This window comes from Microcaecilia unicolor, chromosome 8, assembly GCF_901765095.1.
Source record: "Microcaecilia unicolor chromosome 8, aMicUni1.1, whole genome shotgun sequence".
In the NCBI taxonomy this organism is placed as follows: Eukaryota; Metazoa; Chordata; class Amphibia; order Gymnophiona; family Siphonopidae; genus Microcaecilia; species Microcaecilia unicolor.
In genome coordinates, this window is record NC_044038.1 from 219,815,769 (window position 1) to 219,830,618 (window position 14,850).

Here is a 14,850-nt window from a genome sequence, read left to right on the forward strand (position 1 = left end):
GTGGCAGTAGGGGTGGCCATTACTGAAATTTTTTTTTAAATGGCCTTAGCTCATGGGCGCGATAAGGCCACTTTTTTTACCGAAGTTTGGTAAAAGGAACCCTAACGTTGCAAAGCGATCGACTGATACTAAACGAATTCATTCCCCAGCTGTGCGGAGGTGATTTTTCCACGTTGTCACACCACAAAGGCGACTGTCAGAAACAGCCAGCTTGTGATTTTACAGAAACAAAACCCTCTTGAACGGCGTTAGAGAACCATAGTTGAAAGATACAGCTGCATTGTATTATTTATTACATTTGTACCCCGCGCTTTCCCACACATTGCAGGTTCAATGCAGCTTACATAGTAATTCGAAATACAAAGTCTTATAAGGAGAGAAAAATTTCAAACTGTAATGAAACATGATAAAATTGAAGTTTGATAACGTATAATTAGGATAAGGGAGGGTAAACAGGATAGGATAGGTTGGGGGAAATGGGGTAAGGAGGGATATAGTAAAGGAGAGATGGAGAAGAGAAGGTTGGGATGAGTAGAGGGAGAATGGGGAGGTGGGGTAAGTAAAACCAATGATGAGGTCGGTATCAGTGTCGGAACAGAATCGGAAGTGGAGGTTGATAAGATTAGGTTGGGACATTGGAGTAGGCTTGCTTAAAGAAATGAGCTTTCAGCATTTTTCCAAAGGGCAAGTAGTCGTTAATTAATCGGAGAGATCTTGGTAGAGCATTCCAAAGCTGGCTGCCCAAAAAGGAGAAACTGGATGCATAGTAGGTCTTGTATTTAATTCCTCTGCAGTTGGGAAGGTGTAGGTTGAGATAGGTTCGTGAGGACATTATAAACCGTGCATTATAAACCAATTCTCCTGAACTGAAAAGGCAGAATAAAAGTTAACACCTTAGCACCAGAGGTGTCATAACAGAAGGAACGTATAAATGCCTCACCTGCTGTCCCTGAAGCCTCTGCTGCAGTTGCATTCTGAGTTGTTTTGGCACGTTTGTTCGGGGCCTCATGAGACTTGCTCGGGGATGCATAGGTCCTTGGAGCGGGAAATTGCTTTGCTGCTGGCTCATTGGAGCCATCATGGAGTTAAACGGAGGGTGCTGCCCTGGCATGTTACTAAAACCGCCTTGCATTGCCGCCCCCTGCACCTGGTACGGCTCTCCGTAAAAAGGAGGCTTCTGGTCCACCGAAACTGACGCTTCCTGCCCTTGGAATGAGTCTGGTTGTGGTTCCAAAGCTTGACCCTTTCAAAAACAACAAAAAAAAACAGAACATCGTACATAGATCAGTGCGCGGAGAGCGTAAAAGATTGGTTCACACAGTCACAGCTTATCTGGATTCACAAAAAGAAGCAGCCGAGTCAAACTCGGCACCGGATAAGAATTTTCTTGGGGGTTTTTTTTCCCCTAACTTTTTCAAATGACAATGAGACGTTACTAGAATTAAATATGGAGTGGACGAGTTGCAGACTAGGAACAGAAAGGCCCAGGTTTAAATCCCAAGGTGGCTCCTTCTGGCCTTAGGCAAGTCACTTAGGGCCCCCTTCTATCAAGCTGCGGCAAAAGGGGGCTGAGGCTGGTGTGAGTGCCTGTTTTACACACATGCCGAGACCCCCCTTTTTACTGCAGCTGGTAAAAGAGAAGTCTTGCCTTCCTGGAGGAAATGGTCGTGCAGCAAATAAAGCACTTGCCTCGCGGCCAGTTCGCGGGGGAGGGGGGGAAGCTCTTATCACCACCCATTGAGATGGTGGTAAGGGCTCCCCCGCATTAACCTGGCAATAACCGGGCAGCTTGCGGCACTGCCCAATTACCGCTGGGTATACTCTGGCGCTACAAAAATAAATACATTTTTGTAGCACCAGAAATGACGGCATGCTAGCGGTAGGAAGTACCGCCGGGCTGCTGCGGTAGCCCAGTGGTATTTCCTATATAGCAAGCAGTAAGCCCGCATTGGGCTTACTGCCACTTAGTAAAAGGAGTCCTTATAACCTTCTATGCCTCAGGAGAAGACAATGGTAAACCAGTCTTATATCATGCCAAAAAAAAGCACCACAAAAGGGGTGGGGTGGGGAGGGGGGAGGAGAGTCCCTCATTGCGTGGTCGCCAGAAATGAACTCTGACTCGAGGGCTACATCTGGATCTGGAGAATTAAATGCAGAAAAGTCCCTGTCCCAGTGATTACAGAAAGTAATGGGCGTATATAGTAACCTAAGGAGGGTCAGTAGGAGATGTGGGATTTGAACCCAGTTTCCTTATATGACAACCCACTGCTCTTCCCACTAGGTACGGCATGTGACCCAGACATAAGAATAAGTTAACAAAAGGGTACTGCAAAACAAACTACTTAGTGCAATCAGTCCAACTAGAAATAATCAATCAGTCTCTTCCAGTCCCTGTAACATTGGCTTGTCCCACTTCAAAGGCCACGTAGGGTCAGGCTAGGAAAGTAGGTAAATGGGGAGGGGGGATGGGCACAAGGAGACTGAAGCCTGCAGAAGGCACTGGCCATATCTACAGCACTGCAACGAAGAGAGAAGGGGGGGGGGGGGGGGGGTCAACACAGGAAAATAGCCGAAGAGGAGTGGGCACTCCAGAAAATACCTCAAAGGAAACAAAGTATACTACTACTACAAATCATTTCTATAGCGCTACCAGTCGTACGCAGCGCTTTACAGTATAAAAAGACAGCTCTGTGTTAAATTATTTAGGGGCCCTTTTACTAAGCCACATAAGCGTCTACGAGTGCTCAACACGCGCCAAAATGGAGTTACCACATGGCTACCATGCGGTAATTTCATTTTTGGCACACGTCCGCTATGCGCACCCGCAAAATATTTTTTATTTTCCGGCGTACGTCAGCTACATGCATCAAGTGGCATTTGGCGCGTAGGTCATTACCGCCTGGTTACCGCCGTCTCTGTAGTACGCAACTCCCCTCTTAACAGCTACAAGATTCTGCTAAGACGCTCACAGTTGCTTGATGTGGTTATGTGATCACTTAAAAACTCTTTCAAGCACCTGTTAGCCTTAGTCAGCAACGTTCAGTATTATTCAGGGCTCCTGCTGTGAAGCTTCTGGCACACGAAGCTCAGTTCCGTATCAGGGAACTTCTTGCGCTCATATTTACAAAATTTATTAAAGAACGACTCTAAAAGGAATGCAGTTAAAAACCGTTTGTCCGTCACTTACTTGGTTTACCAGATCAGGAATTCCTAACGCTCGGTCAATTTCTTCCAGTCCCATGGCATCAGTTCCACTCAGCAGCGTGTGCAACTGGTCCAGCAGAGCTCTCTCGTCAGTCTGACCTTCCACAGTAGAGGGGGGGCACAGAAGATCATCCAGCGAATTCCGAACTAGCTGTCTGTAAAGAAAAAGACGGTGAGCCGCCAAACCTGCATACTAACCAGAGAGATCACAGCTTCGCTAACTGCATCAACATGAAAATTCTGAAGGGGGGGGGGGGGGAGGTGTCAATTTGTGTAGTTCTTGAATTTTTTTTTTTTTAAATTGGCCACTCAATCTGTGCAGCACAGGACTGCCGAGAGACTGAGACGTGCCTGGGGTAGGGCATCTGCTGCCGGCACCCCCCCCCCCCCAGGACCGCCGCTGCCAGCCCCCCCCCCCCCCAGGACCACAAAAAGTGGGGGGGGGGGGGAGCAGAGTTCAAAGTGTGGGGGGGGGGGGGACGCATTATGCCCACCTCCCCACTGCGACTCCATATACCTTGGCTGATGGGGGTCCTTAACCTGTGCCAGCAGAAGCCTTCCTCCAGCACTGATCTCCGCCACGCTGCCTGCCCTGCGGCTGCTTTTCCCCTCATGTTGCGCAGGCAGTGCAGTAGAGAACAGTGGTTGCAGGGCTTGAGGATCCCCGCCAACCAAACCAGAGGCCCCCAAAGCTCGGTGTCTGCTTCTCTCCAGCCTCTAAGGGGAGCAGGCGCCATACTTTTCAGTTTCGGTCAAAACCAGGTAAGTTTCAGCTGAAAGGTTTCAGACAAGTTTCGGTTGGCCTCTAAAGGAGGTCAGTCAAAAAAACTGCTGAAGCATTTGTTGAAGCATGCAGCCTATCGCTCCTGGACAAGGTGACTGACTGTTCTCTCTGCTGATTGGATGATGATTGAATTTATGGACTGGCTGGCTATTCAGGTTGCTTATAATGTAATGTCTATTGTTTTAGGATTAAATATGTTTATGTGAAATCCACCCTGAGTAAGGGCGGAATATAAATTTTAATAAATGAAAATGAGATGAAATGAGTGTGATACAGCAGAACATGTGGAAAAAAACAAACCTGAAAAAGTGAAGCCTGTAATGTCCTCACTCTAAACCCATCTCTTTTGGCAGTAGCTGTTCTACGGTACCTGTTTTGTGTCACCCGAGGCCCCTGCTCCATAGGCATCATACTCTCAGGCCATGATCCCGGCTGGCTAGCTGGGCCCTGAGCTCCGTAAGGATTTGGCCCCACACCCACGGTCACATCCTTGGGCCCTGGAAAGGAATTTATCAGCATCAACTTTATTTGATATACTACAAAGTCATTAATACATCAAAGTGGTTTACAATTTCAATGTTAAAAAAAGGAAAAAAAAAGTATGTGGGGTGGGGGGTGGGGGGGAACAAATAAAACAGAGACAAGATATAGGAAAATTAACAGTTAAATACCAATTCTACTTAATTATAATATAAATTAAAGTAGGGCTGTGAAGTCAAGCGTTAGTAAAAATGTTCTGACTCCCAACTCCAGCTTCAAAATAAAAACTTACAACATTATTATATATGGTAAATTTCTCATTTTATACTTATATATTTTTGGGGAGGATATTTGCTATTTATTTTTTGCTGTTTGGTATCGAAACTTTCTTTTTAGTGAGTTTATTTTTGTGGCTTGGAAAAATTCATTATGGGTTGCAGAAAACAAGAGGTTTTTGCAAGCCACAGGTGAACGTTATCTTGCCAGAACAAAAACATCGTAAGTTCTGCGTGGAACTGGCAGCACACCCCGTGCCTACATTTATGGATTAAACAGATGAATTTACGTCACTTCCATCAGCAGCATCTCAAAGACTAAAGTGATCTTAAGGAGTAGGATACAGTACGCCTTTAGGGGGAAATAAAACAGTAGAAAAAATATTCAAAATTTAGGAAACAGTTCATCAACAAATTGCTCGTAGACTTAAGACAACTAAGACAATATTAAAATGGTTGTGTCCAAAATAAAATTTCAGTAAGACACCACACAGGTTATTATGTTTTGTATTTTTTTTTTTTTTATAATCTGTTTTATTCACGATAACAGTAACTGAATGTTTTGTATTTTTATCTATTTTTATTCTTCTTTATGTTTTCTTGCTACCTGCTTTTGTCCAGGCAGGCTATAAGTACCGCATATACTTGAATATAAACTGTGATTTTTCGTCCAAAAAAACAAAACAAAACAAAAAAAGGACCCAAAAATGGCAGCCCTGGTTTACATTCGAGTCCCTACCCAAGGACCTGCACTTTTGCTCTCCCCTCCCCACCCTATAACTGCACTACTGTCCCCACAGCATCCACCCCTCTCTTCCCCCGAGGTGTCCTGCCATGGCCGGCTCTGCCCCCAGCTCCCCCCAACTGAAAACTCCCTCTCACTCACTCCCTCCACTGTAAAGAGGACACCCTGAGCCCCACCCCTTCAGGTAGGAATGATTCTTAAAGACTGCCACTGAAACTTATAGCAGACATTTTCCGTAAGGAGACAGCATGGGTATGAGGATCGCTCCTGCCCCAGCTCACCACTGGACCACCAGGGCTGTAAAGTAGGACCGGGGAGGGACCTACAGTGGGTCCAGGAGGGAGTGAGCGAGTGGGGGTTTCCAGCTGAGGGGGTGGGGGTTCTGAGGGCAGAGCTGGCCGCAGCAGGACGCCTTGGGAAAGGAAGGGAATGGCAGGAATGGCAGGAATGCCAGATGCAAAGGGAGGGAGGGAAGGAAGGAAGGAGAGAGGATTACTTGAAAATAAACCATTGGTTTATACTGAGTTAAAATCCCCCCCCCCCCCCTTTTTGTTACGGAAAAATGTTTAAAAAATTATATCTTGGTTTATATTCAGATGGGTTTATATTCGAGTATGTACGGTAAAAGACACACAAACGCATAAGAATCATACTCACTCATCTGAAGTATTTGCTGTTGCATTACTGGTCGTGTACCAGGCAAATTATTAGGTCTGGAAGGTAAACCTGGCATGGCGGCACCGATCTGAGGCCTGGGCAAGGGGTGAGACGGGTTATAGTCTGGACCTGGTCTCCCAACAGCACCAGGACCCGAAGGCTCCATCTGATTGACCTTGGAGTTTGGGATCCCCCAGTCACCTGCCGGGTGCTGAGTCACACTTTTGTTGGCAGCTCCAGCTACAACACCAAACAGTGACACTTGCATTAGTAAATACCGTATCCGTTTTATTTTATGTATCATTTTTTGTTACTAGACCAATTCAAAAAATGAAATATCCACTTTCAAGTTTAATAAATAAAACTAAAACAAAACAAGGAAAATAAGGTAATACCCTTTTTATTTGACGTACTAAACATGTTTTTGACTAGCATTTAACATTGAGATTTATATGTATTTATTTTAACATAGGTTGCTTTTGGTAGAACATTAGATACTTGATTTTATGCATCTTGAGTTGAATTAAAAATGTTAAGTTTTTTGCTCAATATATATGTACATGATTTATATATGTTGATTGTATGTTTCATTTTAAGTTATATTATTATTTCTTTATTGCATTTGTATCCCACATTTTCCCACCTATTTGCAGGTTCAATTATTCTATTGATGATTTGATATCTATGTTTTTATTTATTTTATTTTGAAGTTCTACCCCTGACGCAGCCTGAGGGCGAAACGTGGCCATGTCGGGTATTGTTTTACTCACCTCTGGGTTTTATTAAACTTTGTTATATATTTTTTGTTTGTCTGCTTTTGTGGTCTATACTTACTACTGTAAGCAGATTCTTGCCTTTTTGTTTTTTTTGATCACACAATAAATAAATACATAAATATTATACACAAACACCCCCTACATAAAACTAAAATATGGAAATGTTTTAATGACTAGAAATACATATGTATTTCTCTTTATTGCAAGACTTCCAATTTAGGTAGAACAAGTGGATTTCATATATTCAGAATTAAGAAAAGAAATTGGGGGCCAACTGAATGGTTCAGTTTCTTAAAATACTAAGGGTCCCTTTTACAAAGAAGCGGTAAGCCCGACACGGACAACCTTACCATACGCTATGCCAGAACTACTGCTGGCCCAATGCGGCCACCGGCGGTAGTTACGGCTCGACCGTGTGCCAATTCCGGTGCTCCAGGAATTTTTTTTTTGTAACGTGGCACTAACCTGCTGGGTTACCGCAGGAGGCCTTTACCACTACCTTCATGGCTGGAGGCAAGTGTTCCCTGCTGCATGGCCATGCGTAAATGTTATCTTCCTGCATGGCCATCTTTTTTGGGGGGGAGGGGAGGGGGGGGCATTTTACCCACTGCAATAAAAAGGGCCCTGGCGCACAGGAAAAATGGCCCCCACCGCTACCACAGGGCTCCTTTTCTCGCAGCTTAGTAAAAGGACCCCTAAATTCTCGTCCTTCAACCCACGGTAGATGGTGCAGTTCTGCCTTATGTTATTATTGAAATCATTTTCAAACAATTACAGCAGCAAACGTTACATTTTCAAAAAACCTTCATTTACCATCGCGACTAACATAAAACGTGGGAACCCCTTTCCCTGCTAAAACCTAGACATCTTGAAAAACATCTCTCTAGTTTGTCTAAGTTGCATGTCGCTGCCCTGAATGATCCTCAATTTTCACAAAAAAATGAGAGGTTTCCTTCTCGGGTTACTTACACAACAGACTGCACTACAGGATGTAACTTACCCATGGTCGCTGCAAAACTGTCCTGGCCGTCCATCATGCGTGGATTCGCCATCACATTCGGCTTTCCTAGCATGGAGAACGTGTTAACGTTTCTTATCGGAGGGCTGGAACTCACGGCCACGGGACTATCTAGTGACAGAGCTCGATTAAAAGGAGGGCGAACAGATGGCGCCATCTGTGGACTCCTCATCCCTGCTTTAACGAAAGAAAGGAGGGCGGAGAAGGTTAAACAAACACTGCAAACAATGAAATTCAAGGTTTTGTTGGCCACTGTATCCCTTCATCAATCCCTATAATCATCTTCATCTGAAATTTTTAATACGGTTCCGGTCTTTTTCATTTTATTGGATTTATATCCCACAAACATCCAGATATCAAATCGAGCTTACGGGAGTTATGATGACATCAAGTACAAACATCAATATAGGATAGACAAAATGGAAATTGAATAAAACAGCTGAAGACCTAGGATAGCTTCCTCAACACATCTCCATTAATGGATGGCACAGACAGCACTTGATTTAGAACCCAACATTTTTGGCTGAAAATACCTCAGATTCAGGCCTGTCTAAATTTAGGTGCCTAACAGCTCTATTCACCCATATGTAGGCTACACGTGGGTTACTTATGGCCCTGTTTACTAAGGCGCGTTAGCATTTTTAATGTGCCCACAATTAACGTGCATGCTAACCGTGTAGGCGCCTATAGGGATATTGTAGGCGCAAACATGGTTAACGCGCGTTAACTACATATTACATACATACATAAGGAAGACAATTTTTCAAAAGCCCAAGAATGTACCAATGATTCGTTGAGTTTGTATGGCTGTCACATCTACTGTTTCGCTTTGATTTCAGCAGATGTCCCTCCACGTCCACTACCAAACACACACCTGCGGCCCTAATGTGTGACAAACCTTGGTTCCCAGACAATTTTCAAAGGGAAAAATACGCTTGTGTTTTTCCTTTGAAAATGGGGGCAAACTGCACAGGTCAACGCACCCACAGGCTACACATCAAACCACAGAGCTATGAAAACTGCCCTGGGTTATCATAATGGAGTCCTTAGATCTGAAAATCCACATCAGAGAACAAAATGTTTAATGAAAATACGATTTCAAATTAAGTTCATTTCAAACGTCATACCCAACAGTGTGTTGCTTTGGAACGGCAGCTGCTTCGGCCCCATGTTACTGCTGTTTGCTGACATTGTGTTCGTGTAGAAATCCGAACTGGTAAAGTCACCCAGAATAGCGTCCAAATTGTCCAAATCTCCGTGGATCTAAAAATACACAAACATCTCTCATTTTCACTGCGATGATAAAAGGTGCATTTTTAAGCACAAAGAAACATAGGGGTCCTTTCACAAAACTGTGACCAAAGGGGGCCTGCGCTGGCGTCGTGGCGTCATTTTGGCATGCGCTGAGGCCCCTTTTACAGCAGCTGGTAAAAGGCAGGTCTTTGGGGGTTTTTTTCAAGAAATGTGGCCACACGGCGAATGAAGCACTTGCCGTGTGGCCATTTCAAAGGGGGGTGGGGGGAGAGCACTCACCACCACCCACTGAGGTGGCAGTTCAGGGTTTCCATGCTAACCGGGCAGTGCCTACCGCTGGGTACACGCTGGCGCTAAAATTTTTTAAAAATATTTTTGCAGCACCGGAAATGGGATACGTTGGGGGGAGGGAACTCCTGCCGGGCTGCATCAGTAGCCGGCGGTACTTCGCTTTTATCGAGCGACAAGCCCACGTCAGGCTTATCGCCGCTTCATAAAAAGGCCCCGAGAACATATCCAACTGTGCGGCTGGTCAGAGTGACCCTCACTTCAGCAGTAGTGTTAACCTGTGCAGTCCTATTTCCGGATTTATCCCTTATCGCAGTCATGAAGGGAACGCATTTTTGCTTAACTGGATAGGTGGCAAAGAGTGCACATATTTTACCCGTGTACCCTACGCATCATTTTCAGAGAGAAACTCCTCAGTACAGAGAAGAATTAAACATGGAAACAGAAAATGACAGCCCTGCCCATCTACACCGTCAACTATTCTCTTCCTTTCTCAAAGATTCTACGTACTCATCCCAAGCTTTCTTGAATTCAGACAGTCTTGGTCTTTACCACCCCCATCAGGAGGCCGCTCCACACATCCAGCACCTGGGGGGGGGGGGCATTGAAACAATAGGGTAGTGCCTACACCTGTAGCCCACTCTCCCCTAGCTTCTATCTATTTTAATCATTTTTGATAGATTATTAGAGGCCCATGACCCTTAGTGACCACGGGCCTAGATCTCTGTCAGTCCACGCATGCCACCACCCTTTCTATGAAGAAGTATTTTCTCAGGTTTTTCCTGAGTTTCTTCCCTTCCACCTTCATCCTATGTCCCCTCATTCCAGAGATTCCTTTCAGTTGAAAGAGACTTGGCTCCTATGCGTTTATGCCTTGGGAGGTATTTTAAAAAGTCTCTACCTTATCTCCCCTTCCCCCGCCTTTCTTCCATGTTTACTGTTGAGATATATATGAAAAGAATTTCTTGACAGACATTTTTGAGAAAGTGGGACCAGTAACTGGCTGCTGGAGCTAGAATTAGCGCATAAAGATGCCCGTTGCTGCCCCTTTCCTCTGAGGGTCCTCCTATTTTTATGGAAGGTTATATAAAATAAACGTATTTTTCTCTGTGAACCTAACTAGAATGATTGAGCTAGTCTTGATCGCCGCGATTGTTTCTATTAAACACGTGCAGTAAGAAACAAGCACAAAGATACACACCAAATGGAATAGTCAGTTAATTAGAATTGTATTGTGTTTTAAGTAATTTTCTATTTTGTGGTAAAACTGGAAAGATTCTGGTCTCTATTTTGCTAGTTAAATTAAGTCAATATTTAATCTAAGGCCAAACTTCATGTTATAATAATCATTACAATTTTCTGCAAGTCTATACAATCGCAAATATATACTATAGAATACTCCAAATACCTCCTCGGTTGGTTCAGACTTTATTTTTATCTCTTTCTCTTGACTTGAAGTAGGAATTGAGGATGTGTTGCATTGCCCTATTTTGTTATCTGTTACTTCTATTTTAGGCTTAATATCTTTTATAAGTTGGTCCTTGGCATCATCTTTATCTAGCAGGTATCGAAGCAATGCATTGTTCTCTTTCTTCTTTGGACTCAACTGCTCTTGTTTTACAACTCCAGGCGGAACACTAGAATCCTGAAAGTTCTCTTTGCCGGTAGCTTCCGCTGTGATCTTGGCGACCTCTGCTGGTGAGTTACCATTCTGCAATAGCTTATGAAGAATCCTATGCTTTTCTTGCAAAAGCGATCCATGAACGTTTGATGTAGAGGAGACCCCGGCAGATGTGGAGGAGACACCCGAGGGACTGCTGACACTGATAGAAGACTCCTTGCAGTTGGTGTCCAGTGCAGAGTTTGACAAAACTGTGTGCCCTCTTTCATCAGAAGAGCTTGTCAACAGCTGGAGGAGTTTTTTATGCCCCTTGCTTTCAGGTTGTGACTTTTGACTTTCTGACCCTTCGAGGATCCCTTCCTTGCTGTCTTTTTCAGCAAGGAGCTCCCTGCTCTTCTGGCACATGGGACTCTCTGCTTGGCTTGGTTCACAATACAAGCCAGAAGGGCTCCGGCAGTCCTGACTGGCCATTTTGCTTTGCTGGCCCATATTTGGAGAGTTGTCCATTTTGGGGCCTGGAGAAGAAAGCGTTGACAAGAGGGAGGCACCCACACCCTCGCTGATCGCATGAAGAGCACTTAAGGAACTGCTGGAAAAGCTGCCACTACCTCCGCCGACCGCGGCTCCCATTGGCGAATGCACACCTGCAACATTCAAGTAAAGAAGCAGAGTTACGGGACAAGTCAAAGACTCATATGCAGGACTGATGGTAAATGCAAGAGTGACAGGTTGTCCACAGTTAAGTGCAGGGATGCTACACACTAAACACAAATTCTACATTGACATTACGCACCTCACTTTTAACGTCTGGTGCAAACGTTTGTGCCGGACTGATGTCAGTTATACGCAGAGCCTGCAGTGTTCTATAAGCCACGCACTTAAGTGCTCCTACGTACACCCCCACCCACCCATGCCCCTCCCATATTCACACCCCCTAGCAACTGCGCACTAAAGGAACTGTTTTATTTGTTGCATTTGTATCCCTCATTTTCCCAAGTATTTGCAGGCTCAATGTGGCTTACATAGTACCGTTGGGCGGTTGATAACAAATACAAGGTTGTATAGTGGTCGAATGAGGTATATGTGGAGGGTCAGAAGGGATGAAGGTTGTGTGTTGTCCAGTGCACTCAGTAGGCATGCTATGCTTTGGGTGAAGGGTTTATGTAGGGTCGTTGGGGTAGGCCTTTTTGAAGAGGTTGGTTTTTAATGATTTCCTGAAGTTCAGGTGGTCATGGATTGTTTTCACAAAACATTTCCGCCTAAGCGTATTCTGTAAGTAAGGCCTAGATTTAGGCACGGTATACAGAATAAGCTTAAAGATAGAAAACAGAGAGTAGGGTTAAACGGTCAGTATTCTCAATGGAGAAGGGTAGTGAGTGGGGTTCCCCAGGGGCTCTATGCTTTTTAACATATTTATAATTACCGCACTAGTTACTCCCAGGTCATTTAAGTGTGATGACGACACAAAGTTATTCAAAGTCATTAAATGGCAGGAGGATTGTGAAAATTACAAGAGGACCTTACGAAACTGGGCGTCTAAATGGCAGATGGCGTTTAATCTGAGCAAGTGAAAAATGATGCATGTGGGAAAAAGGAACTCAAATTATAGCTACGTCATGCAAGGTTCCACGTTATGAGTCACAGACCAAGAAAGGGATCTAGGTGTTGTCGTTGATGATACGTTGAAACCTTCTGCTCAGTGTGCTGCTGCGGCTAAGAAAGCAAATAAAATGTTAGGTATTATTAGGAAAGGAATGGAAAACAAAAATGAGGACATTATAATGCCTTTGTATCGCTCCATGGTGCGACCGCACCTCGAATATTGTGTTCAATTCTGGTTGCCGCACTTCAAAAAAGAAGTAGTGGAATTAGAAAAGGTGCAGATAAGGATGATGAAAATGATAAAGGGGATGGGACAACTTCCCTATCAGGAAAGGCTAAAGCGTCTAGGGCTCTTCAGCTTGGAGAAAAGATGGCTGAGAGGAGATATGATAGAGGTCTATAAAATAATGAGTGGAGTGGAATGGGTAGACATGAAGCATCTGTTTACGCTTTCCAAAAATATTAGGACTAGGGGGCATGCGATGAAGCTGCATAGTACATTTAAAACGAATCTGAGAAAATCTTTCTTCACTCAACATGTAATTAAACTCTGGAATTCGTTGCCAGGGAATGTGGTAAAGGCTTAGAACAGTTTAAAAAAGGTTTGAGCAGCTTCCTAAAGGAAAAGGTTATAGAATAATAGGGGTTACACATCTAAATGCCAAGTTACGTGCAAGCACTTACACCAGCCTTTGACATGATGTGCTTGCGCCTAAAACTTATGTGAGTATTCTATAATAGCAGCTCCGTTCACGCCTCAAATGTCATACCCAGCTCCATGACAGTAGTATGCAGGTCCCTGGAGCAGTTTTAGTGGGTGCAGTGCACTTCAGGCAGCGGACCCAGGCCCATCCCCCCCCCCCCCCCATTACACTTGTGCTGGCAAATATGAGCCCTTCAAAATCAACCCGAAACCCACTGTACCCACATGTAGGTAACCCCTTTCACCTCTTAGGGCTATGGTAGTGATGTACAGTTGTGGGGATTGTGTTTGGGGGGCTCAGCACCAAAGGTAAGGGAGCTATGCAGCTGGGAGCAATTTCTGAAGTCCATTGCAGTGCCCCCTAGGGTGCCCGGTTGGTGTCCTGGCATGTCAGGGGGACCAGTGCACTACGAATGCTGGCTCCTCCCACGACCAAAGGCCTTGGATTTGGTCGTTTTTGAGATGGCCGTCCTCGGTTTACATTATGGCCGAAAACCGGGGATGACCATCTCTAAGGTCAACCATCTCAACATTTAGGTCGACCATCTCTAAGGTCGACCTAAATGTTGAGATTTGGGCATCCACGACCGTATTATCGAAACAAAAGATGGACGCCCATCTTGTTTCAGTGGGACGTCCTTAGAGATGGGCGCCCTTAGAAATGGTCGTCCCCATTCGATTATGCCCCTCAAAATCATTTACTGTTCCTTATCAAATAACCTGAAGTGAGATTTGAATATTTAAATGAGTAAATCCAAACCCTTAAAAAGGCTGGTGAAACAAACAACAAAACACAAGAAATACATGAAAAATATAATACCTGCAGGCGAGAACTGATTTGAGCACATCTTTGGACTCCCTCTGTTTCTAGGGGATACCATTAAGTTCTGCTGGTTGGCACCGAGTCCAGGACTACCCTGGGGTGGGCTGCCCAGGCTCACTCCGTAATTGTTATTCTGATAAAGGGCCGACTGCATTCCTGACGAGGGGTTCATTGGTCCCATACTGCCAGGGCCGCCATACCTCATGCCAGCCATCTGCCCCATGGCACTGGGGTCTGCCATACCGTAGTTCCTATTCTGAACTGGCATGCCATGGTTTGGAGACATATTCATGGAACTGACGGTGTTGATGTTCGCAGAAGTAGGTGTTCTTAGGCCTTGCATCATCGGGTTAGGGTTTGGTCGATATCCATTCTGCTCTCTAACAAATAAATCAACCAGACGGTGTAAAATTTCCAAGATTATATGATAGCTAACACCAAATTCTACCCCCCCCTCCCCCTTTTAATAAAAGGAAGAAACTTTAAAATATTAACCAATTTAGGAATATTCTTTAAGGTCTGCAGTATAGTCTTGTGTTTTGTCTTATTATATACTAGCCGTTCAGCCCGTGAAAACGGGCTACTTTTGGAATGGGGGGGGGGGGGGGTTCCGAGCCCCC

At 44.7% G+C, this 14,850-nt stretch overlaps 1 protein-coding gene across 3 annotated transcripts in view; it reads right to left on the reverse strand.

Annotated features, from left to right (window-relative positions):
• The window catches only part of NCOA3 (nuclear receptor coactivator 3), a 252,633-nt gene that overhangs the window by 17,366 nt on the left and 220,417 nt on the right, over positions 1-14,850 (reverse strand). For 2 of the 3 annotated variants that reach the window (XM_030211262.1, XM_030211263.1), the window contains 8 exons: positions 14,228-14,610; positions 10,890-11,746; positions 9,067-9,202; positions 7,922-8,116; positions 6,146-6,385; positions 4,359-4,485; positions 3,188-3,359; positions 941-1,243 (listed from right to left, as the gene is read on the reverse strand). In XM_030211262.1, coding sequence (XP_030067122.1) covers positions 941-1,243; positions 3,188-3,359; positions 4,359-4,485; positions 6,146-6,385; positions 7,922-8,116; positions 9,067-9,202; positions 10,890-11,746; positions 14,228-14,610 — 2,413 coding nt within the window. The remainder of the gene's footprint in view (positions 1-940; positions 1,244-3,187; positions 3,360-4,358; positions 4,486-6,145; positions 6,386-7,921; positions 8,117-9,066; positions 9,203-10,889; positions 11,747-14,227; positions 14,611-14,850) is intronic. The other variant, XM_030211264.1, reaches the window with a different exon arrangement.